This window comes from Panthera tigris, chromosome A1, assembly GCF_018350195.1.
Source record: "Panthera tigris isolate Pti1 chromosome A1, P.tigris_Pti1_mat1.1, whole genome shotgun sequence".
Lineage (NCBI taxonomy): Eukaryota > Metazoa > Chordata > Mammalia > Carnivora > Felidae > Panthera > Panthera tigris.
The window spans coordinates 5,287,799-5,311,146 of NC_056660.1; the positions used below are offsets into that span (position 1 = coordinate 5,287,799).

The window sequence follows — 23,348 nt, forward strand, 5'->3', positions numbered from 1 at the left end:
ATGCTAGCAAACCAAATTCAACAGTACATTAAAAAATCATTCACCATGATCAAGTGGGACTTATTCCTGGGTTGCAAGGGTGGTTCAATATTTACAAATCAAACAACATGATACATTACGTCAATAAGAGAAAGGATAAGAGGCAGATTATCATTGCAATAGACACAGAAAAAGCATCTGACAAAATACAACATCCATTCTTGATGAAAACTCTCAACAAAGCAGGTTTAGAAGGCACATACCTCAACATAATAAGACCCATATATGAAAAACTCACAGCTAATGCCATCCTCAATGGAGATAAACTGAGAGCTTTTCCACTAAGTTCAGAAACGAGACAAGGATGTCCACTCCCACCACTTTTATTCAACATGATACTGGAAGTCCTAGCTACTGTAGTCAGACAACAAAAGGAAATGGAGGGCATCCAAATCAGGGAGAAGTAAAACTTTCACTGTTTGCAGATGACATGATACTATAGGTAGAAAACCCCCAAAAAACTCCACCTGAGAACTTCTAGAACTGATAAACAAGTTCAGTAAAGTTGCAGGATGAAGAAGCAATGTACAGAAATCTGTTGCATTTCTGTCCACCAATGATGAATCAGAAGCAAAAGAAAGCAATCCCCTTTACGATTGCACCAAAACCCGTAAGACACCTAGAGATAAACCTAACCGAAGAGGTGAAAGATCTGTACTCTGAAAACTATAAAACAGCGATGAAAGAAATTGAAGATGACACAAAGGGAAAGATTCCATGCTCACGGATTGGAAGGACAAATGTTAAAATGTCTACAGTACCCAAAGCATTCTACGCATTTAATGAAATCTCTATCAAAATACCGACAACATTTTTCACAGAACTAGAACAAACAATTGTAAAATTCACATGGAACCACAAAAGACCTCGAATAGCCAAAGCAATGTTGAAAAAGGAAAGCAAGGCTGGAGGCATCAAAATTCCAGACTTCAAACTATATTACAAAAGTGTAGTGATCAAAACAGTATGGTACTGACACAAAAATAGACACATAAATCGATAGAACAGAATAGAAAACCCAGAAATGAACTCGTAAGCATATGGTCAAGTAATCTTCGACAAAGTAGGAAAGAATGGGAAAAGGACGGTCTCTTCAACAAATGGTGATGGGAAAACTGGACAGCAATACGCAAAGGAAAGAAACTGGACCACTTTCTTACACCATACACAAAAATAAATTCAAAATGGATGAAAGACCTAACTGTGAAACCTGAACCCATAGAAATCCTAGAAGAGAACCCAGGCAGTAATTTCTCTGACATCAACCGTAGCAACTACTTACTAGATACGTCTCCTGAGGCAAGGGTAACGAAATGAAAAATTATTGGGACTACATCAAAATAAAAAGCTTCTGCACAGTGAAGGAAATAACAAAACTAAAAGACAACCTACAGAATGCAAGAAGATATTTGCAAATGACATAACCAATAAAGGGTTAGTATCCAAAATATATAAAGAACTTATAAAAACACCCAAAAAATGAATAATCCCGTTAAAAAGTGGGCAGAAGATAGGAACAGACATTTCTCTAAAGAAGACATACAGATGGCCAACAAACACATAAAAAGTGCTCATCGTCACTTAGGGAAATGCAAATCAAAACTACCATGAGATATCACCTCATACCTGTTAAGGTGGCTAAAATCAACAACACAAGAAACGACACATATTGGCAAGGATGTGGAGAAAGGGGAACCCTCTCGCACTGTCGGTGGGAATTCAAACTGGTGCAGCTGCTCTGGAAAACTCTACGAAGACCCCTCAGAAAGTTAAAATGGAACTACCCTATGGTCCAACAATCACATTGTGGGGTATTTACCCAAAGAATACAAAAATACTGATTTGAAGGGTTACCAGCATTTACAACAGCCAAGGTATGGATGCAGTTCAAGTGTCCATCATTAGATAAATGGACAAAGAAGATGTGGGGTATGCATGTGTAATGGACTATTATTTGGCCATGAAAAAGAATGGTATCTTTGAATTTGCAAGGACATGGATGGAGCTAGAAAGTGTAATGCTGAGCGAAATAAATCCGAGAAAGACAAATATGATTTCACTCATGTGGAATTTAAGATACAAGCAAGGGGGGAAAAGACAAATCAAGAAACAGGCTCTTAATTATAGAGAACAAACTGATGGTTACCAGATGGGAGGTGGGTGGGTGGGTGTGTGTGTGGGTGGGTGGGGGGGTTTAAACAGGTGATGGGGATTAAGGAGCGCACTTACGATGAGCACTGAGTGAGGTATGAAATTGTTGAATCACTATATTGTACATCTGAACTCCGGATAGAAGAATTCTATAATTTACATACCTAAAGGCATTGTAGGGTGTGACTAGGTCTGTGTGACAGACTCCTGCAAAGGCTGGATGGACACTCCTATGGCTCCCACCCTTGTTGAATTAGGCGCCCATGCTATCGGCCTCAAATAATCTTTATAGTCCTTCACTTTAGACCAACCTTTTTCTGACCCACAGGTTTTGGTTTTTGTTTTTTTCCCTTGAGGTTAATTCCTTCAGCCAAATTATTGTCGAGGCCCAGTGGCCCGGGAGCCATTCATTGTCTTTAATGTAATGTCATGCAACTTTGCTTCGATCCTTGATGTTGATCATACTGCGTTTTCAAGTTCTAGAATCTCCAACCTCTGAAACGCCACTCTAGGGCTCTGTTTCTGCTGTCCACACTTGCAAATACACCACCTTGATTTCATTTCTTCCCGCCTTTGTTCATCCTGATCCGTTTGTGAATACCCTTCCCTCCTCTCCTAACTCATTTTGAGCCACACTGGCTGCACTGGTCTGTTCCAGCTGCTGTAACAAAGTACCATGGGTTGGGGGTCTTAAACTACAGAAATTTATTGTCTCCCAGTTCTGGAGCCTGGAGGTCCAAGATGAAGGTGTCCGCGGGATGGGTTCCTTCTGGAGGCTCTGAAGGAGAATTTGTTCTCAGCTTTCCTCGTAGCTTCTAAGTTGGCCTGAGGCACTCCTTGGCTTGGAGATGGCCGTCTTCTCATCGTGTCATCTTCACTGTTTCCCTGCTGTATGTGTCTGTGTCCAGATTTCCCATTTTCCTAAGGACAGCAGTCGTTTTGGATTAGGGCCCCCTTGTGATGACCTCTGCAAGGACTCTACATCCAAATAAGGTCAGATTGTGAAGTACTGGGGGTTAGGGCTCCAACAGAGCTTTTACTGTGGGACACGATTCGCTGTCCGTTCTCCGGTTTCTCAGCGCAGATGTTAAGTGGCCAACATCTTGGTCTCTTGTTTGACCCTTGGGGATGGTTACCTCTCCTACAGGACAGTACAATCTTGCTGTGGCTTATTAGTCGTGTCCCTGTAACTCTTCCATCATATTTATCCTCTGATTTGTCTGTCACTCTCACTAGTGCATCGTCGTCTTGAGGACAGGGTCCGGGATCAGCTCGGTATCCTCTCCCTGGGCACTTAGAGAATGCTCACAGGGTAACTGTATGGTATCATCGAGCGTACGCGTTGGCTAACCACTGCCGTGGTCTCCAGTCCAGGCATAGTTTGACTCAACAAACTTATTTTTTGGAAGAGCTAGTCCTATAATTCAAGAGAATAGAGGTTTTAAAATTTTTTTTAGAAATTAAGACCAGTTAAAACGATAGAATGCAAGCTTAGGTGACGTCAAGTATAAAAGATGAAAAATAATTTTTTTCTTGTGAAATTAAGGCTGCGGTAGGTTCAGTTTAACAACCATCACCATACATAGTTACAAAAATACTTGTGATTAGAACTACTTTCTTAGCCACTTTCAAATAAACACTGCAGTGTTAATTACGGTCACTATCCTGTACGTTACACCTCTATGACTTACTAATTTTGTAACTGGAAGTTTTTACCATTTGATCCATTTCACCCACCCCTGATTCCACACCTCTAGAAAGCACCAGTCTGTTCTCGGTATCTGTGATCTGATATTTTTTTAAGTTTGTTTTTACATTCCACACGTGACATCGCCTAGTATATCTTTCTCTATGTGCCTTATTTCACTTAGCAAAATGCCCTCAAAGCCTCGAGGTCCATGCATGGTGTTGCAAATGGCAAGATCTCCTTTGTTATGGCTAAATAATATTTCATGGTATATGCATGTGTGCATTTTGCACATGGCAATGAACTTGAGGATGCAGATACCTTTTCAAGATGGTGATTTCGTTTTCTTCAGATATCTATCTATCTATCTATCTATCTATCCGTCCATCCCACCACTGGACTGCTGAGTCACGTGACAGTTCTGTTTTTAACTTTTTGAGGAATATTAATACTGTTTTCCATGGTGGGTGCACCAATTTAAATTCCCACCAACTGTGCACAAGTGTTCCTTTTTCTCCACATCCTCACTGATACTTGTTTTATTTTTTGATAACAGCCATTCTGACAGGTGGTAGGTGCCCAGGTGCCGCCTCATTTTGGTTTTGATTTGCATTTCCCTGATGATTAGTGATGTTGAACATCTTTGCATCTACCTGTTGTCTGTCCGGATGTTCTGTTTGGAAAAATGTCTCTTCAGCTCCTCTGCCTATTTTTTTTAATTGGATTGTTTCTGCTTGTTTGTTTTGTTAGTGTTTTTGTTTTTGTTTTGTTTTGTTTTTGCTATTGAGTTTTACGTGTTCTTTGTATCTTTTGGATGTTAGTTCCTTATCATATGTGATCTGAAAATATTTTCTCCCGTTCAGTAGGTTGCCTTTTCACCTTGTTGATGGTTTTCTCTGCAGCAGCTTCTTGGCTTCACGCAGTCCCACTTGCTTATTTTTGCATTTGTTGTCTTTGCTTTTGGTGTCAGATCCGGAAAAAATCATCACCAACATTGACGTGGAAAAGCTTACCACTTATGTTTTCCTCTAGGAGTTTCATGGTTTCAGGTCTTTAATCCATTTTGAGTTCGTTTTTGTGTATGTTGTAAGAAAGTGGTCCAGCCTCATTCTTTTGCCTGTGGCTGCCCAGTCTTCTCAACACCATTTATTGAAGAGACTCTGTCCCCATTGTGTATTCTTAGCTCCTTTGTCATCTACTAATTGGCCATATGGGCGTGGGTTTATCTCTGGGCTCTCTGTTCCATTGCTCTAGGTGGCTGTTTTGGGGCCATACCATACTGTTTTGATAACTAGCTTTTTAGTATAGTTTGAAGTCGGGGAGCTTTGTTGTTGGTTATCAATACTGCTTTGGCCTTTTGGGGTCTCTTGTCATTCCATACGAATTTTAGGATTGTTCTATTCCTGTGAAACTTGACATGCCATTGGAATTTTCGCAGTGATGGCGTTGAATGCGGACACTGCTTTGGGGAGTAGGGACACTTCAACAATATTCTTCTAACCCATGAACAATGGAGTATCTTTCCCTTTATTTGTCTCTTCTTCAGTTGATTACTGTCTTGCAGTTTTCAAGGTACAGGTATTTCCCCTCCTTAGTTAAATATTTTTCCTAAGTATTTTATTCTTTTTGATGTAATTGTAAAATGGGATTATCGTCTTAGTTTCTCTTTCTGATAATTTATTAGTGTATAGAAACACCATAGGTTTTTGTATATTGATTTTTGCATCCTGAAAGTTTTCTGAAGGTTTTTTTTTTGTGTTTTTTTTGGTGGAGTCTTTAGGGTTCTGTCTATATAGTCTCATGTCCTCTGCAGATAGTGACCCTTGTACTTCTCTCTTTTTGATTTGGATCTTTTTACTTTCTCTTGCTAAATTATTTTCTTTAATCAGTCATTTGATCTTGTAGATGGTCTTCATAAATGCCTTTCTTCCAGTCTTCTTTCGGAATATTCTTTCATTTTGAAACACTAGCTCAAAGTATCTTCTTTTATCTGCTATTTGAAGAGTTGCCAAGTATTTCGCATTAGGCTACACGATCCATATGATATGTTGAAAACCACGTGGGTTGTGGAGAGACTGTTCTGGTGTGAATGAGATGGCATGAACCAGTAAGAGGGCCCATCCGAGTGTCCTACGTGCTCACCTTTCCTCAACGGTCACCCACCCCCTCTCCCACCCACTGACTTTCCCTCTGCTTTCTCTCTCTGCTCAGGCCAGCGTGGCTTCAATTTTCCTGCATAAAACCCCTGACCTCCAAGGAATAAATGCTGGTTTAACACACAGCATAAATGGCCCTGTTTTCTATGACAACTTTAAACTAATACTTGTATTTTGATAATTGAGAGAGAACTTCAGATGTGGGGAGAACGGGGTAATTAATATTGCAGTTCCTATGGCAGCCGCAGTTTAATTTTATGGCAAGATCAATGACTTTAGAAATGGTGATGTATTTATAACACTGAAAGCTTTGTGTTGGCAATTCCTTTCAAAGAAAGCGATTCTCATTATTCTATCGTAGACGTGCCCACCACCCTCAGGCTGTTAAAGACACTTTGTTTTGTTTTGTTTTGTTTTGTTTTGTTTTTTCTTTAACCTTCCCTGAGCAGGGGACGGGGAGGGAAAACCAGGCATAGGATTCTTTTGTGCTTGCTTCTAGTGTTTTATTTCTAAGTGAATTGAGACCATATGGTCCTATAAACCCAAAGCTAGGTGGTTCAGAGATTTAATTTTGTGGCCTTGAAATGTTTCTAGTTTTGCCCGCAATTAGTGGAATATAATGTGTTCACAGAACAATTTATAACTCACACAGACCCACTGGCGAAAGAGCCCGCTCCAGGTACTGTGATGTATCCAAGAGAAGTGGGAGATCTCCACAGAGATGACTAATCGGTGGAGACTAAGCCCTCTCCCTTGTTCGTGTGACAACATTCGTCGGGTGTGACGCTTACTTCGCAGTGTCAGGTTTCCCCGCCTATATGCTCAGCCCTAATCCTCGCTTCCCGTGCATCCGTGTTCATACCCTCACGGATGAAGCTTGGCTTCAGGCTAACAGTTTTAAGTGACGGAGCTGTGGTTTGCTAAAGGCAGCTTTGGGCTGCTTATGTTCGCTTCTGAATAGGAAGAGCTTCCAAATATGTCCTGGAGGGAATGGTTCTACAGGAAATCTTGAGACAGCTCTTATGTTGATACATGTAAAATATGCTTCTTAATAATACATGTTCGTGATAATCAGATAAATGGAGTGTTGACTGATAACTTGAGCAATGTGATTGGCTAATGAACAGGATGTTTATTCTCTATTAATACTCTGGACATACCAAAGGAAACTGCATCATCTGTTGAAAAAAAGGTCCTTGGGGTCCTATTTTTCAGCCTTCATTTTAATTTACAAGAGCAGGGATTGCTTCTGGGACCGACTTGGAGTAGTTTCTGGGGATGATGTCCGATTTAAAGACCGTTGGCTGTGCCAGGGGCTATAGGCTTCACCTGTGAAATGCCAGGGTGCCTCTCTTGTCAGAGCTTAATTACATTATTTGCATCTTGAATTGTTGAAGGTGGGTTGTCTGAGACGTTGAGAGAGATCTGCTTTTTAGTTTCTGACCAAGCAAGGGAATGATGGTTACATGAGACACGACCATACCTGTGCTTTTCGCGTGGGGAAGAGCGGTCTTTGGAACTTAGGTTAGTGCCGTCCAGCAGGACATTCTGTGACGATGGAGTTGTTCCTTTGTGCCGTGTAAGAGGACAACCCCTGGTCACGTCTGGGTAGTGCAACTGAAGAACTAATTTTGTAATTAAATCGAAATGTAGGTGTAATAACGAGCCACAGGTGGCTGATAGCTACCATCATTGCACAGTGTGGACACAGAAGACTGAAGACTGTTCTACCTCAGTGGTTCAGAATAAATTGAGTGTACTTGGCTCCTCTCCAGGGTAAATTTATGTCTGTGGTCTTAAGTTGATTTGAGAAGAGGCTTATTATGCGTTTGGGGTCATCTAAACTTGATGCAGCATTATTTTTTTGTCAACGGCTGGTTGATGATCATGTTGATCCTACAAGAAAATGCTTGCTGCTTACATGTGAAGAAGAATTTGGTGGGCTCCGGCTTCATTCACAAGGTCAAGAGGACAAATGCTATGCCCGCATTAGGCGTTATGCTTTCTCGGTTGATGCTTTTACCATACGGTGACCCGTGGACGTTGTTCGTGTGTTTAAAGGTATCTTAAAAATGCTGCCACCGTCAATGTAGGAGTCCTTCCTCCACTTCTTCAGCTTTCTGTATTATTCTCAAATCCCTTGGTTTTTGCCCTAAAACTCTTCTTCTTCACCCACCAAAAGAAAACTCCTTCGACCACAGCTGGGGTTTACCTGGTTGGCTTGTGCAGCAGGCCACGAGTGAGATCATAGCGTAAGAGCAGCTCATTGGGGAGGGCGGGCGTTACAGGAAAGGTAGAATCCTGAGCTGCTTTGTGGGGGTGTCCTGGTGGGGAAGTGTCTTTCCTTTAGCAGAGATTCAGAGGAAGGGTGGGAACCTGTGTCTTCTGTGACGGAGGGACTTCATTAGTTCTCCACCTCAGCTGGGAGGCTGCTCTTCTCTGTGGAAGACGTTGTGTTCTGCTCAGCCCTCCACGTGTTTTGTTACTTTCCTGGTGAGGAGGCTCTAGAAGGCGCCCTCAGAGCCATGCGACTTGCTTACTACTGGTGTTTTCGTTATACTGCTAGGCCTGAGCGATAAGCTGTTTATAATTCAACGGTCTTAAAAAAAATTTTTTTTTCACGTTTATTTATTATCGAGAGAGAGAGACAGAGCATGAGCATGGGAGGGGCAGAGAGAAGGGGAGACACAGAATCCCAAGCAGGCTCCAGGCTCTGAGCCGTCAGCACAGAGCCCGACGCGGGGCTCGAACCCACGAACCGGAAATCATGACCTGAGCCAAAGTTGGACGCTCAGCCGACTGAGCCACCCAGGAGCCCCTGTAATTCAGCCTTTTAAGGGAAAGCACAGAGTCATGGGAATATAGTGTCTACGAATGTTTCACTGACTCCCGAAGTCCTGAAGAAGAAGATCCTGAAGATTTGTTCAAGTCTCTACCTGTTCCCATTAGCAAAGCAAAATGAGGTTAGATTTCTCTTGAGCCTGCTGATAGACTCTCTGGCAACTTTTATTTTTTTATTTTTTATTTATTTATTTTTTTTTAATTTTTTTTTTTTTAACGTTTATTTATTTTTGAGACAGAGACAGAGCATGAACGGGGAGGGGCAGAGAGAGAGGGAGACACAGAATCGGAAACAGGCTCCAGGCTCCGAGCCGTCAGCCCAGAGCCCGACGAGGGGCTCGAACTCACGGACCGCGAGATCGTGACCTGAGCTGAAGTCGGACGCTTAACCGACTGCGCCACCCAGGCGCCCCACTCTGGCAACTTTGAGAGAATGATCTACATCTAGTCAGGTGTGCTGTCTTTTACAAAGGCAAGGTTTTGCTTCTTAAGTATACACAGCAAGTAAGTAATTACTGCTCTTTCAGAATGGCATGTAAAGAAATCTCTTCGTTCCTGTAGGACTCATTTTATATCCATATTCTCTGTTCATGAGTATGTTTTTAAGGGGATTCATCTTCCAGAATGATTTCTAAGAATCTAGGGGTGGAGAATATACATCATCAGCCTCAGAATATCTCATTTGAATTCCAGCCTTGCTTTTTTTCCCCCCAAAAGAGAAAGAGAATGCACCAGGGAGCATGCATAATATCAACTCTTTGTCGTCTTCAGAGGCTTACATGGGGGCATCAAACTTAATTTCTTACTATGCCCTTTCAACCACAGCAATAAAATAAGCATGGTGAGCTTCATTACGATGATGATGTCGTACCCCTCTTAGGCAGGCATGTCTGTGGTGCAAACACCTCGCAAATATTTTTTGTGTTGTTGACGGAAAAGCCACCCGACTATTTAAAGTGGGCAGGGGGAGAAATGAACTTTAATGCTGTATCTACAAATCTCCTGGAAACTTCACCAGGAAAATGTAAGAATCTAAAGCAGATTAACTCAGTCAAGCTTGACACACACGTGAGCCGTCTCTACTTTCCGTTGGTTGTTTCAGGAGACAGCATCTCAAAATGAGTTGTCAGAAGAGCCGTCAGCGTCTCTCCAGGGACTGTTACTACAATCAGGAACTGTGCTCCTGATGGAGTAGGCCTCAAATAAATTGGGCCCATGAATATTAATGATTTCTTAAAAGTCATACCTAGTAACTACATCACTAGCCCTTCAGAATGGGGCCATTATGCTCTATCTGTGCGAAGTGCCGTTAGAGTGAACGTGTTTCTCGGGCCCAGAAAGCGACCGTTCGCAGCTAAGCTTCTAACAAGTTCTGCTCCCATCCTAAAACTGAGCTACACAAAAATTCACAATGCCTTGAGTCATAGTTAGTCTTAAGGCTTTTAAATGATGCCTGAAATGATCTCTCGCGACTCCCCTAGGAAGTTTGAACTGACGCAGTTTTCTTTTAAGTGCCCCTGTGCCACATGGTGGCACTCGAAAGTAAGTCTATGTGTCTTTGTCCTGCCCTCCCTCCTGTGGAGGTGGGGGTGGTGGGTGGTTCATTGCCAGTGACAGATCTCTGCGAGAAGACCTGTACCAAGCACTTCTTGTGCTGGCCTTCTCCAAAGCGGTTCAAGTTTATTCAGAATTGCCATTTTCCCCCATAGGATATATATTTTTTAATATGAAATTTATTACCAAATTGGTTTCCATACAACACCCAGTGCTCATCCCAACAGGTGCCCTCCTCAATACCCATCACCCACCCTCTCCTCCCTCCCACCCCCCATCAACCCTCAGTTTGTTCTCAGTTTTTAAGAGTCTCTTATGCTTTGGCTCCCTCCCTCTCTTTTTTTTTTCCCCTTCCCCTCTCTCGTGGTCTTCTGTTAAGTTTCTCAGGATCCACATAAGAGTGAAAACATATGGTATCGGTCTTTCTCTGGCTGACTTATTTCACTTAGCATCACACTCTCCAGTTCCATCCACGTTGCTACAAAAGGCCGGATTTCATTCTTTCTCATTGCCAAGTAGTATTCCATTGTGCATATAAACCACGATTTCTTTATCCATTCATCAGTTGCTGGACATTTAGGCTCTTTCCATAATTTGGCTATTGTTGAAAGTGCTGCTATAAACATTGGGGTACAAGTGCCCTGATGCATCAGCACTCCTGTGTCACTTGGGTAAATTCCTAGCAGTGCTATTGCTGGGTCATAGGGTAGGTCTATTTTTAATTTTTTGAGGAACCTCCACACTGTTTTCCAGAGCGGCTGCACCAGTTTGCATTCCCACCAACAGTGCAAGAGGGTTCCCGTTTCTCCACATCCTCTCCAGCATCTATAGTCTCCTGATTTGTTCATCTTAGCCACTCTGAGTGGCCTGAGGTGATATCTCAGTGTGGTTTTGATTCGTATTTCCCTGATGAGGAGTAACGTTGAGCATCTTTTCATGTGCCTGTTGGCCATCCGGATGTCTTCTTTTTTTTATTTATTTTTTATTTATTTTTAAATGTTTATTTATTTTTGAGACAGAGACAGAGCATGAACAGGGGAGGGGCAGAGAGAGAGGGAGACACAGAATCTGAAACAGGCTCCAGACTCTGAGCGGTCAGCACAGAGCCCGACGCGGGGCTCGAACTCACAGACCGTGAGATCATGACCTGAGCCAAAGTCGGATGCTTAACCGACCAAGCCACCCAGGCGCCCCCGGATGTCTTCTTTAGAGAAGTGTCTATTCATGTCCTCTGCCCATTTCTTCACTGGATTGTTTGTTTTTTGGGTGTGGAGTTTGGTGAGTTCTTTATAGATTTTGGATACTAGCCCTTTGTCCGATATGTCATTTGCAAATGTCTTTTCCCAGCATTGCCATTTTAACTCTCTTGTCTCTGACCACAAATCAGCCTCCCGGAGGCTTAGGACCATGAAGGCTAACCTCCTTGACACTTACCATAGTGGTTAGCAATTGGTTTACAAGCCATAAAAGCCATTATCAGATCATTAGCAAGGACTTTTTTTTTTTTTTTTTTTTGGAAGGCTTAAAGGTATCTCCTGAAATTGCTCTGAGGAATGTCCCTTCTAATTTAAAAGAAGTACAGGAGCAAAACAAGGAAAAAAGTTAATTTGCATTAACGTGTGTGTGCTGTTTCAGTGTCATCAGCGTGGGCAACTTGTGCTGTGTGCCAGGGACTTTGCTCTGTGCTGGGGCACAAAATCAGAACCTGCTCATGGATGGAGTTCAGTCTAAGGGAGGAGGACCCACATATCATTTTATTTTTTAATTTTTAATGTTACTAAATAAACGCGGGCACACCAGTGGGGCAGGGGCAGAGAGAGGGAGAGAGAGGAACCCACCCAGATGTGTGATTTGAATTCATGAATCATGAGATCATGACCTGAGCTGAAATCAAGAGTCGGGCACCTAACCAACTAAGCCACCAGGCCCCCCGGGGACCCACATACCATTTTAAAAGTGAAAACTCATAACCAGATCATGAGAGTGCCGTGGAAATAAAGGGGAAAGCAGGACAGGAACATGCTAAAATAGGGGACTGTTAAGCCTGACAAAATGAGTTGGAGAGGAAGCACGCGGGGGAAAATGAGGAATGAGAAACCATTCCGTAAAGGATATTGAGTAGTTTGGGGGATGTTTCGCTAGATATTTCTACTGCAGGCTGTAAATATGTGTTCCGTGTGAAAGGGCAGTTGTGGCTAAGTGAGCCTGAGGGCGAAACATCTCAGATTCCCCTTTTGGAGACACTCAGAGCACATAACTGTTTTTTAAAGTCTCTGAGATGTCCCCCCTGCCAAGAAACCAGCTTACGTTGATTTCATCCAGTGTTGCCTAAATGTAGTCGCGCACGGAATCCTTGTGCTGTTGCACAGAATGATTTCTGATCAGAGGCTCAGGAAGTGTTGCCTGCCGGTGGTGGACGAGGGGCTGCAAAACTTGGCCCAGGCGAGACGCTAGGGAGTATTCTAGGCCACGCTCCAATTTGGAATGTTTCCTTTGTGTAAAAATGTTACAGTGTCTTCACATCCCCTATCAGAGGCAGAATTGCTGTAATTACTCTGAGGCTCTCTGCTTTGGAGAGACATAAAAGCAAGCGGCTGGCCCCTGAGTCAGCAGCATAAGCTATCTCGATACTGGGGCCATTGCTGTAAATGGAACTTTTGCACAATTCTTTAAGCAAGGAGAACTCTCCCTAGTGTCCTGTGGGGATTCGGCGAAGCTTCCTGTCCGGATTTGCATGCCCAGAGGCTGGATGAGGGCAGGGGAAATGATGGTGCCGGGATTACAGAATGATGGAGATCCAGTGCTGAGACCTCAAGGATTGGCGGGGAAGACGCAGAAAGAGCTGGGGAGTGGATGTGGAGGAGAGAGAAGGAATATCTTGGAATTCGGAAAGCTTTTCGTCTGGGGCAACATAGTATCAAATTCTCTCACTCAGATCTGGGCCTTTTAAAAAAATTCCCTGCTGTGTCTCCCCCTAGAGGCTTGCCTGGCACAGAGTAGATGTCAAGAAATACGAGTTGACTGATTAAATTATGTTTTATAATGTACAAAGCCCTTAGTATTAATGACCGCCTGCAGTGCACGAGTAATGTCTTTGTTTTGCCATGCTTGTGCAAACCTCATGAAGTCCCATGGTGACTTATGCTGCCGCATTTAAGGTTTGTTAATTGTCGCCTTTAGGTTATTTGCTACCTCGAATTTATCTCATGTTCTTGGTTTTCCTGAAGATGCCATCTTATTAGTTTTTAATTATAACACCAGGGGACACAAAGTAGATAACAGCAAGCTGTGAGATGTAAGCAGCCGCGAACCCCAGCACCCAAGACGGGGCTCCTGCTGAAGACAGCACCGTGTCCTCCTGTGTTCCTACCCCAGTCCTGAAGTTTGTGTTTTAAAAAGCCAGAGAATAACAGCTTTAGCCACGTTACATATGTCTTGTTCAACAACATCCCGTTTAGCTTTGCTCGTTTGTGAGCGTTGCGAAACAGGCTCTATGTGCTCTACTGGAGTTTGCTCGTGATCACTCAACGTTCTGCTGAAAAACGTGTAGTTCCTTTTCCCTGCTGAAAATGAAGATTGCGCCGTGGGATAATGTTTTCATCCTTTCTCCTGGGATGGACATCTGGGGTGCTCGCAATCTTCTGTTTCGAACGGCGTCTTCCCAAACATCCTTGTATGTGGCCCTAGCTGTGTACAGGTTTCTCTGTGTTGACCCCCGAGTGGAATTCTGGGTAATCGTGTTTGAGCACATTCCACTTTACGAGACGATGCCAACTGCTCTCCAGAGTGGCTGTGGCAACTTACATGCTTTCCTGCATTAGAGCTTCTGTTGCTTCTCCTCTCCAGCCCTCGGGATTTGTAAGAGGACTTCATTTTCGCCGGTCTGTCTTTGGCTTCCTCCCGTGTGAAGTGCTTGTTAATGTCTTTTGCTGGTTTTTCTATCGGGTTGTTTCTAATTTTGTTCCTGGTATGTGCAGACGTTCTCTTATATATTTCGAATGTTAAAATTTTATTAATTGGTGTGTGCGGCAAATATCTTCTCCCACCTTGTGGCTTGTCTTGCCCTCTCTCTGTGGTTTCTTTCGGTGGGGGAAAGTTTATAATTTTATGCAGTCAGATCAGTCGATGGTTTTCCCTCTGATGCTTGTTCTGTGTCCTAAGAAACTCTTTCCTTGAGATCATAAAGGTAGTTTGCTGCATAGTTTTATACATTATTTTTGGTGGTTTTCACACCTAAGCATTAAATTGATTTTTGTGCAGGATGTGAAGACACAGTCTGATTTTATTCTGTGGGCACGAGCGATTGCTTGTACCTTTTGTACAGTTGTGCGTGTACCAGTAATTGAACGGTTATCCAGTCTTTCCCTGATAATCGTAGACACCAGCTCTTTGCAGTCACATGCCCATATGGGTACACATGTTTCTGACACTTTTGTTCTCTTCGTCGACACTTGCCTCTTCTGTATAAGTGCTCTGTTGGGGTTTTGCATATAATTGCACTTAATCTATGGGTCATTTTCTGAAGAAATGACATATTTTTTTTTTTTTACATTTTTTTAAAAGTGGGTTTCACATCCAATGTGGCACTTCAACTCAGGACTCTGATGTCTCGAGTCATATGTTCTACCAAATAATCCATGACATCATCTATTTAGTATTTCCTTAATGTCTTTCAAGTGAAATTTTTAAAATTTCTCCTTAAAGGTCTCCCATAGAGTTTTAGATTTATTTCTGGATACTTTGTGTTTCTGTGCTATGATAATAACTTTTCAAGAATTTCATATATATATATATATATATATATATATATATATATATATGATACACATATATACATATATGTATATATATGCATGTGTATATGTATTGCTGATATTTCTAAATGGAATTTATTTTAGCATTCTATTTTGTAATTTAGGAACCCTACTAGACTCTAACATTAATTTTAATATGTAGATTCCTTTGGAATTTTAAAAGTAAATAATAATACAATCTTTCAATGATATTTGGGTACATCTTTCCAGTCCTGGTGGTTTATTTCCCTTTCTTGACTTACCTTGTGGACGAGGGCCTTCTAGCACGTTGCTGGATAGAAGCAGTCAGGGGGCTACTTTAGGTTTTTTCTGATCTGAATTCTCATGTCTCACTTTTAAGGATGATGCTTATTGTAGATTTTCTATGGGTTCCCTCCATCATGGTAACACGAATGGATACTGAATTGTATCAGATAGTTTTTCTGTATTCATTGAGAAGATGTTATGATTTTTCTTATTTAATCTTTTGATATTTGAATTACCTTTGGCTGATTTTCCAATATTGAACCAATATTGGAATTTTCAGAAATATTCAACTTGGTGATGGTGAATTACTTTTTTGTATTCATTATTGATTTTTGTTTGTCAATATTTATTTAGAATTGTATGCCTATATTTGAGTATAACTTGTCTATAATTTTTGTTTTCCTAGGTTTTCCTTATTGAGTTGTGATACCAGAGTGCTGTCACTCACAAGGGAATGTGTTCTCTGTTTCTCTCTGCTCTGACTTAGTTTGGATAAAGCTGGGATGATTTCTTACTAGAACTCACCTGGAAATTTCTTTGGGGAAAGATTTAAACTATTGAGTCAATTTCCTTAATCGTTATAAGATTTATCAGGTGTCTTTTCCTTTTTAAGTCCGATAATTACGTAATACTTTTCTCCACCCCCTCCGGGTTTATTTATATCATTAATTTTTCAACTTCATTGGCTTGAAATTGCTCAAAGCTATGATCGTCAGCTTTATGAAGGTAGTACTTCTCATTTCCATTCAATTTATTGCCCATTTATTTTAGATCTTGTTTATTAGAGCAGTATTACTAAAGAAAGGAGTTTGCTAGATTTTTCAAAGAACAAACTTTTGGCTTTCTTTGGTAGCCATTTTTGAGTTAAGTTGTACATGTTTTTCTCTGTTGTCAATTACAATACAAGTATGGTTCTTATCATTTCTAACAAGTTCTGTCTTCACGTATAGAAGATATTCATCATGTAGCTGACAACTTGGCTGTAAGTGATTTTCTCTGGTCATCTTTCATTTTTATTTCAGTCAGTCTTTTGTTTGTAATTTCTTTCATTGTTTTTAAACTTAGAAAATCATCTTCTGTCTAGATAAAGATTTAAAAATTTCCTTTAACTTAATCGTACATCTAATAAAACTCTATTTTGAATTTTAATCTGACCTACGATGTAAAATAAGACTGCAAACAATGACTCAGAATTCCAGCTTCCTGATCAAATCTGCTGAAGCTCTTTCTATAGAGAACCTCACCCGGTCCTCTTTTAGACGTACTGAGTCCTAAATTTGGGGACGGGGTTGGGTGGTGAGATCCCAAAACGTTTGTTTCTTAAAAATATCACAGGTAGTTCTTGATGTGCAACCAGATTTGGGGACAACTCACTTAACTGTATGTTTCCAGTTAAAGGTGTATTTTGTTGTTCCAGCAACAATCATGCAGCAACCTTTTCTTTTACTGCCGGTGGAGATTCCTCCCTGCCGTGTGTTCAACTCCAGGGTATCCACGGACTGTCTCCGGGCTCTGCAGTGTGACCTTATTAACATCACAGACTAAGGGAGGGTAGTTATAGAATATGTTCGCCTGTCAGGTGAGGCTGCTCTTCCCTACTCTTATTTTTAAAAAACATTTCTCATGTCTCGGGGTATGTAGTATGCGTTCCCATTTCAACACGCCATTCAAAACGGGGTCTGTTGCACATTTTCACCTTTGTCGCGTACTTTCCATCCCTTTCTTGTTCAGATGACTTCTTCTGTGTGTGCATTTTCGTTAGTCATGGAATTTTCTTTCGTTTTCTCTTCGAGTTTGTGAGAAGAATGGCATTTTCTTGATTTTTCCCTGGCTGTCACCGGTGCCTAGGAAAGCTGTCGATTCTCGTTTTCGGTAGAGTGGTGCATTTGGGCTCCATTAGACTTCTTCCGGTTCCCGAACTGAGCCACTTGTCCTTCAGTTGGGCTGCTGTTCCTTTTCTACGTGGTCCTCTCCACTGCCTCGCCCACTCTCGCTCCTGATTATTCCCCACGCTCCCGATTTCAGCTGCACGGTCATTCCACCAAGATGTCGTCTTGGAGCCTCTCACTGGGTTCTGTGCTCTGCCGTATACTTCGTAACGACAGCCCGTTTTCCATCCTGATGGCTTCTTTCAGTGTGACTGCTTACCTGGTGTCGCTTATCCCTGCCTGCCTGTAAACTCCTTGGGGGCCAGGGACATTTTGGTCGTTTTGCTGCTGTCTCCCAATATGTAGTGCATGGCACACAGTGGGCACTCGAAACATTGGTTAAATTAATGCATGAATCTCTGTTTTAGCAGCATCCGTTGGGCAGTGTGGAGACTGCGGTGGAAGAGGAGAATGTCAAGAGGCCCAGAAAGGTCCGTTGCAGTTTTCCAGGCAGAGGAGAGTAGGAACTTTAGGTGCACTTACCAGGGATGGAAAATAAGGACTAGATTTCCGAGCAAAGAGGTGTGATTGACTTCATTTCGGTGCCAGTTAGATGCAGGTGTAGGAGAGCAAGCTGGGTGGATTGAGGCATCTGCGGAGAAGCTGGTGTTGGGAAGAAAGCTGGGGAGAGGTGGTGATACTTGCTTTCTCCGTATAGCCCCTGAAGATAAGGCACGAAGGGCCACACTTTGGAAATCATTGTTTCCCTTAAAACCTAACAAAATGGTCTTGGGCTACAAATGGAGAGCGTTTCTATTTTCCTTATTTGTGCTCTCTGGTGAATTGCTTTTAAAGACTGTGACATATTTTGAAAATCGTTCTTATGATGTTAAGCCGCTGCACTGCATCATTAGGCTGTCTTTTGTCCTTACGAGGTGGAAAATGTGGAAATTCCATCTCCAGACCCCAGTTAATGTGTGGTTTCCTTTTGCGTGGACAGATCTTTGAAGGAGGGAGCCCGTATCTGCCCCTCGTCTGTGCCCATGGCTCGTAGGCATAGAAGGCTGCCTCTCTCTTCCTCGTCTTTCTCACTGGGGTCCACTTGTAGGTCTCGCTTCAAGTGACGTTGTGCAGGTGGCTCACTGAAATCCTCATCAGTGATGTGGTTTCGGCGATGCTATGACCCTGAGAAGTTGTCAACAGGTAGCTGCTCTATTTAGGGTACCTTTTTGCACCCTGCTGTATTCAAGAGAAGCCTCCAACATTGGCACCAGGTTCAGCATTACGTTAATCGCCCGGTTGACGGAGGGTAACGTAAATGGGTGGAAGAAGGCCGGGACTGACCTCTCGGCGAACCTAAGTGTTTTACTGCTGGTGTCTGAGGTGGGGGACGACTTGGAAAAGCCTTACATTCTGCATCGGTGAAGGGTGCTGTCACCAGTGACGCATCTAATTTCCTGGCTTCCCCGACAGAGTTCTCAACATCATTAGAATATTACTGCTGCAGTTGACATCGTCAGGGCCAGAGATGGGGGATAGTGACATTTTGCAGTTGTTGAAATGCCCCCCTCACCCCCGACTGCGATGTCCTTCGTGGTGGAGAGGGAGAGACACATCTGGGGAGTGGCCGAGCAGCTGTCAGATCTTCCTAACTGGGAAGAGATCCCTTCGATTCCTTACAGCAGCATCATATTGCTTCCCAAGTTCATGGCCCCAAACACATCACTAAAGGAAATAATCAACCATTAGATCTTGCAGCATAATTATCTGACTATCCATTTTGTTTGTAGTTTGAATGAATCCTTGCTAAGCTTTATTGTGGCGGAGGTGGCATGCACCCTGTGTAATTTGTTTTTGTTCTAGAAATACTTGTGTACGGACGGGCAAGATGAATGGGGAGTGCCAGCCATTTTGCCAGCTCGTCGGCTGTCACTGTTTAGGTCACTCGATGTCAGGGGATGTTATAAACAGACCCTTCTTTCCAAATGCAACACCACTTGCTATTTCTAAGAGGCTACCAACGAATGGATTAGGAAATAGCAGGAAATCATAGGCAGAGTCAGTGCCTGGGTTGAAATCCTGACTCCGTCCTGTGTAGGCTAGGGGCCCATTACTTAAGTGGTCAGTGCCTCAGTTTCCTTTTTTTGTAAAATGGGGCTAATAGTGGTACTGCAGGAAGGTTATGAGGATTAAATAGGTTCACGCACGGAAAAGCCTGAAGAATCGTATCTGGTAAAGCATAAACACTGAAATGTTAGCTTACGTTATTAGGAAGTCATTTCTGAAATGTAGCTCTCACTTAGTGACCAGAATGCTAACTTCAATGATTCTTAGTGAGTTGTACGATTTAAATTTTGATTATTTTTTTTCATTGAAAGTCCTAGTGGATTCATATCACTAAAATCCATAATCTGTTACATTTGTTACATTCTGTTACGTTAATTGAGGCTATCAGGTGTCCAAAGAGGTCGGAGGAAAGCTTAGAGGAGCTAAACTTGCTTTTTAACCCCAGAGAGCCATGGAAAGTGAACCGAGGGCTGATCTTTGGCATTCGGGTCAGGAAAGCAGGGTCTGAACACAAGAGGAGGAAATAAATGCTTCTCTTTCAGTTGCTTGGACTGGAGACGCGTGGGTTGCTGAGAACGGGTGAGTCTCAGAAGCATCACGATTTAATGAGGACACAACAAGACACCAGAGAATCCTGTCCCTCCCGTCCTAGAAACTGCCTTCGTGCCTCAGCGTCCCCTTCTGTAAAGTGGGAGTTTCCATGCTCGGAGGGCCGCCACGGTGAGATGGGCGAAGTCCGTGACTGCCGTGGGCCAGGACCGGAGAAGACAGAAATCCAGATTTTTACATAAGGGCTCAGATCTTGACATGCTGAAAAGTAATGTTTTAAGGGTTCGGTGCGGCCCAAATAAGTCCTGTCCTTAGCTCAGACCCAGGCTTAAGGCCGCGAGTTTTCCAGCTCTGAAATGAGAACAGATTGCTGGTTTTACGTGTGGCACACCAGTTTATTGAAGATCACAGGTCATTTTACTAGAATCTTTGAGTAAAATGATATCTGGTGGACTAGCTGGGATTGTTACACGATGCCTGGTTTCGGTTATTTGGGACATACCTATCGTGTGAGTCGGTACTTAATTCAGGTAATATGTTCTCCTTAGAGTGTGCAGTCGCTGCATGTAAAACTTGGCCCAGAAGCTGCAGACTGCCGTCCCGTAAAATATTAACTTTTGCCTCTTAGGTCCTATTAGTAGTTTTTTTTTTTTTTTTTAACGTTTATTTATTTATTTATTTATTTATTTTTTAATTTTTTTTTTTTAACGTTTATTTATTTTTGAGACAGAGAGAGACAGAGCATGAATGGGGGAGGGTCAGAGAGAGGGAGACACAGAATCGGAAGCAGGCTCCAGGCTCTGAGCTGTCAGCACAGAGCCCGACGCGGGGCTCGAACCCACGGACCGCGAGATCATGACCTGAGCCGAAGTCGGACGCTTAACCGACCAAGCCACCCAGGCGCCCCAACGTTTATTTATTTTTGAGAGAGAGAATGAGAGAGCGCGTGCGGGTGGGCAGGGGCGGGGGAGGGGCAGAGAGGGAGGGAGAGAGGCGCCGCCGAGCAACGTGCTGACAGCAATGAGCCCGGCGCAGGGCTCAAACTCGTGAACCGCGAGATCATGACCTGAGCTGAAATCAGGTGCTCCACTGACTGAGCCACCCAGGCATCCCTGGGTTCTATGAATCTGATAAAGGAAACATTGCTTCTGGTTCTTCTGTCCTTTCACGTGTAAGTGGCAGTGTCATCTCCTAAAGAACGTGCGTTTTAGGGCTCGGAGTCTGGAGTGCAGGAAGCTTCGGGAACCAGAGACAGCAGAGTGTGTTGGACCGCTGGCACCCAGCCCACCGGTAGGACGTGCCTGGTATCTTCCGCGTGGGTGCGAGTCGGTGCCACTGTGAGTGGCCGTCTCAGCCGACGGCCTTGTGGTGTTTGTAGCAGATGCCCCACGTCGTGTTACTTGCAGAAGTTCTAAGGATTTGCAAGTTTACCACGTAGGCAGATACACATCCAGAATTACCTGTGTCCAAACAAAACGACCAGACATTCGCCTTTCCCAGCTGACGTGTGTGGCTGCTGCTGCTTTAGCCGTTAACGATTTAGCTGTAGTTTGGTCTTCCCATTTTCTGGGTAAGATTCCCAAGACACCCAGTCACAGGTTTCACCGCTTCCTGACAGTTCCCAGTCCAGAGCAGATCCTGCTTCCGTGAACCTTTCTAAAATCACGTAACAGAACCCAAATCTGGAACGGGGCACCCCCCAGCCCTCCGCAGCCTGGTTCTCTGATTGCAGCAAGCCAGTAAACCCCAGTGTGGTTCTGCCGGTCTGTCCCAGTGGGCATTGAAACCTATGTAAGATCTCATGATAGTATCACGCAGGTGTTTACTTTTTGGTACTTGTGAAAATCAAAGGCAGAAGACGTAGGAAAGTTTGTAAAGGAAAGTTAATGTTACAGGCTGAATGATCCCTTTGAATAAAAGCTGTCTTACAGACCGTCTCCCTTTCAAGGTTGGGTATGTGGCGCTGCTAAGGCGTGTGGGAAAGCCGGTCGGTGTCTACGGGCAGAGGTCACGTGATTCGCTATGGCTGTTGCAGGTAGGAGGAGGGCATGACCTTCTGAAACCTAGTTAGAAGAAGCTCTTTCTAAAAGCTGTAGATTGTGCTGATTATGATCCTCAGCAGGCTTCAACCTGCTGTCCGAGTCTGGAACTGTAGACAAATTAAGATCAACAAACATTCTGAGGTCAAGTTTCATTTAATTAGAGTTTGCTGCCAAGTCATGGTTTGGAGCCCAGCCTCCGAGCCAGGTGCCTTTTGACCGTCTTCAGTCTGAGCCGCGGAGAACCCACAAGGAGGCTTTGCTTTTTCTCCCGGCCAGCTCCCTATCAGGCCAAATCCCAGGGGCTTGCCCAGGGATAAGCTGTCTCGCTGCCTCTGGGTATAGAATGCTTTGCTGCTAATGCACGAAGGCAACACAGAGCACACGAGGCAATAGAAGTGGGATCCAGTTTGGTAGGCTTTTCCTAAAACCGAGAAAAAGGATTTCTGGTCCTTTCTCGGGGCAGTTTAAAAAGAAAAATAAGCTGACTTTTAGTTTTTCAGGTCACTTTTCGAGGAAACATGCAGAGTTCTCTCTCAGGCACTGTTATCTCCCTTTGTGAGGCAAACAGGAAGCTTTCCCTTGCCAGCTTTATTATGTCATTGAATTAATAATGTTGTAAAGACTAGATCAGAAGTCAATTTGGCAGCTGTGCCTTTAGGGAAATTTTTGGAAGAGTGACCTTCCATTTTTAATAAGCATGTTATTGCATTTAGAATTAAATTACCGAGAGCCAAGCTACCCTCTTGAATTTGCTATTAGCCATTTTTTCCCTTTTATTTTTAATGAACTAGAACAAGTTGAAGCCAGTCGTTTCTAACCGTATGCAGTAAGAAAGGAACTCCTCATCTTTTACTATCAGGCCCTTTGTTTTAGGCAAGTTTTCCTTCTCTAAACGTTGGGATTTTAAGTCTCCTACAAGGCATCATATTCTTTTTTTTTCTCAATGTGGAATGGGAAGACTTGGTACGTTACTTTTACATATGGGTGCTTCCTCGTGGTTGAGTTTTCTTCCCTAAAGTGAAACCTACAATCTTCCTTGAAGTGATGTGATTCTAAAATTCACGCAGAAAATACACGGACCAGGACGTCTAGTAGTGTATGCTGTAACAACAGATCTGGGGAAGAGGTTTAGCCCATCAGATACTAGAACCTAAAACATTCGTCCTTAAGGCGATACGGTGCTGGGCTGACGTAAAATTGTAGAAACCCAGAGGGCGGTTGAGAATCACTAGCTAGCAAATTTGGTCTCTTTTATTTTCAAATAATACTCCTGAGTAAGCCCTGAGAATTGCTCCTGAATGATGTCGGCGTAGAAAAATGGCAATTTGGAGCCA

The 23,348-nt window shown here is 43.1% G+C and overlaps 1 protein-coding gene across 17 annotated transcripts in view; it reads left to right on the plus strand.

Annotated features, from left to right (window-relative positions):
• The window catches only part of LOC102959813 (phospholipid-transporting ATPase IB), a 609,397-nt gene that overhangs the window by 235,400 nt on the left and 350,649 nt on the right, over positions 1-23,348 (plus strand). For 16 of the 17 annotated variants that reach the window (XM_042984757.1, XM_042985236.1, XM_042984810.1 and 13 more), the window contains exon 25: positions 21,921-22,007. The exons of the other annotated variant lie outside the window; for it this stretch is intronic. In XM_042984757.1, coding sequence (XP_042840691.1) covers positions 21,921-22,007 — 87 coding nt within the window. The remainder of the gene's footprint in view (positions 1-21,920; positions 22,008-23,348) is intronic. 17 annotated transcript variants of the gene reach the window in all.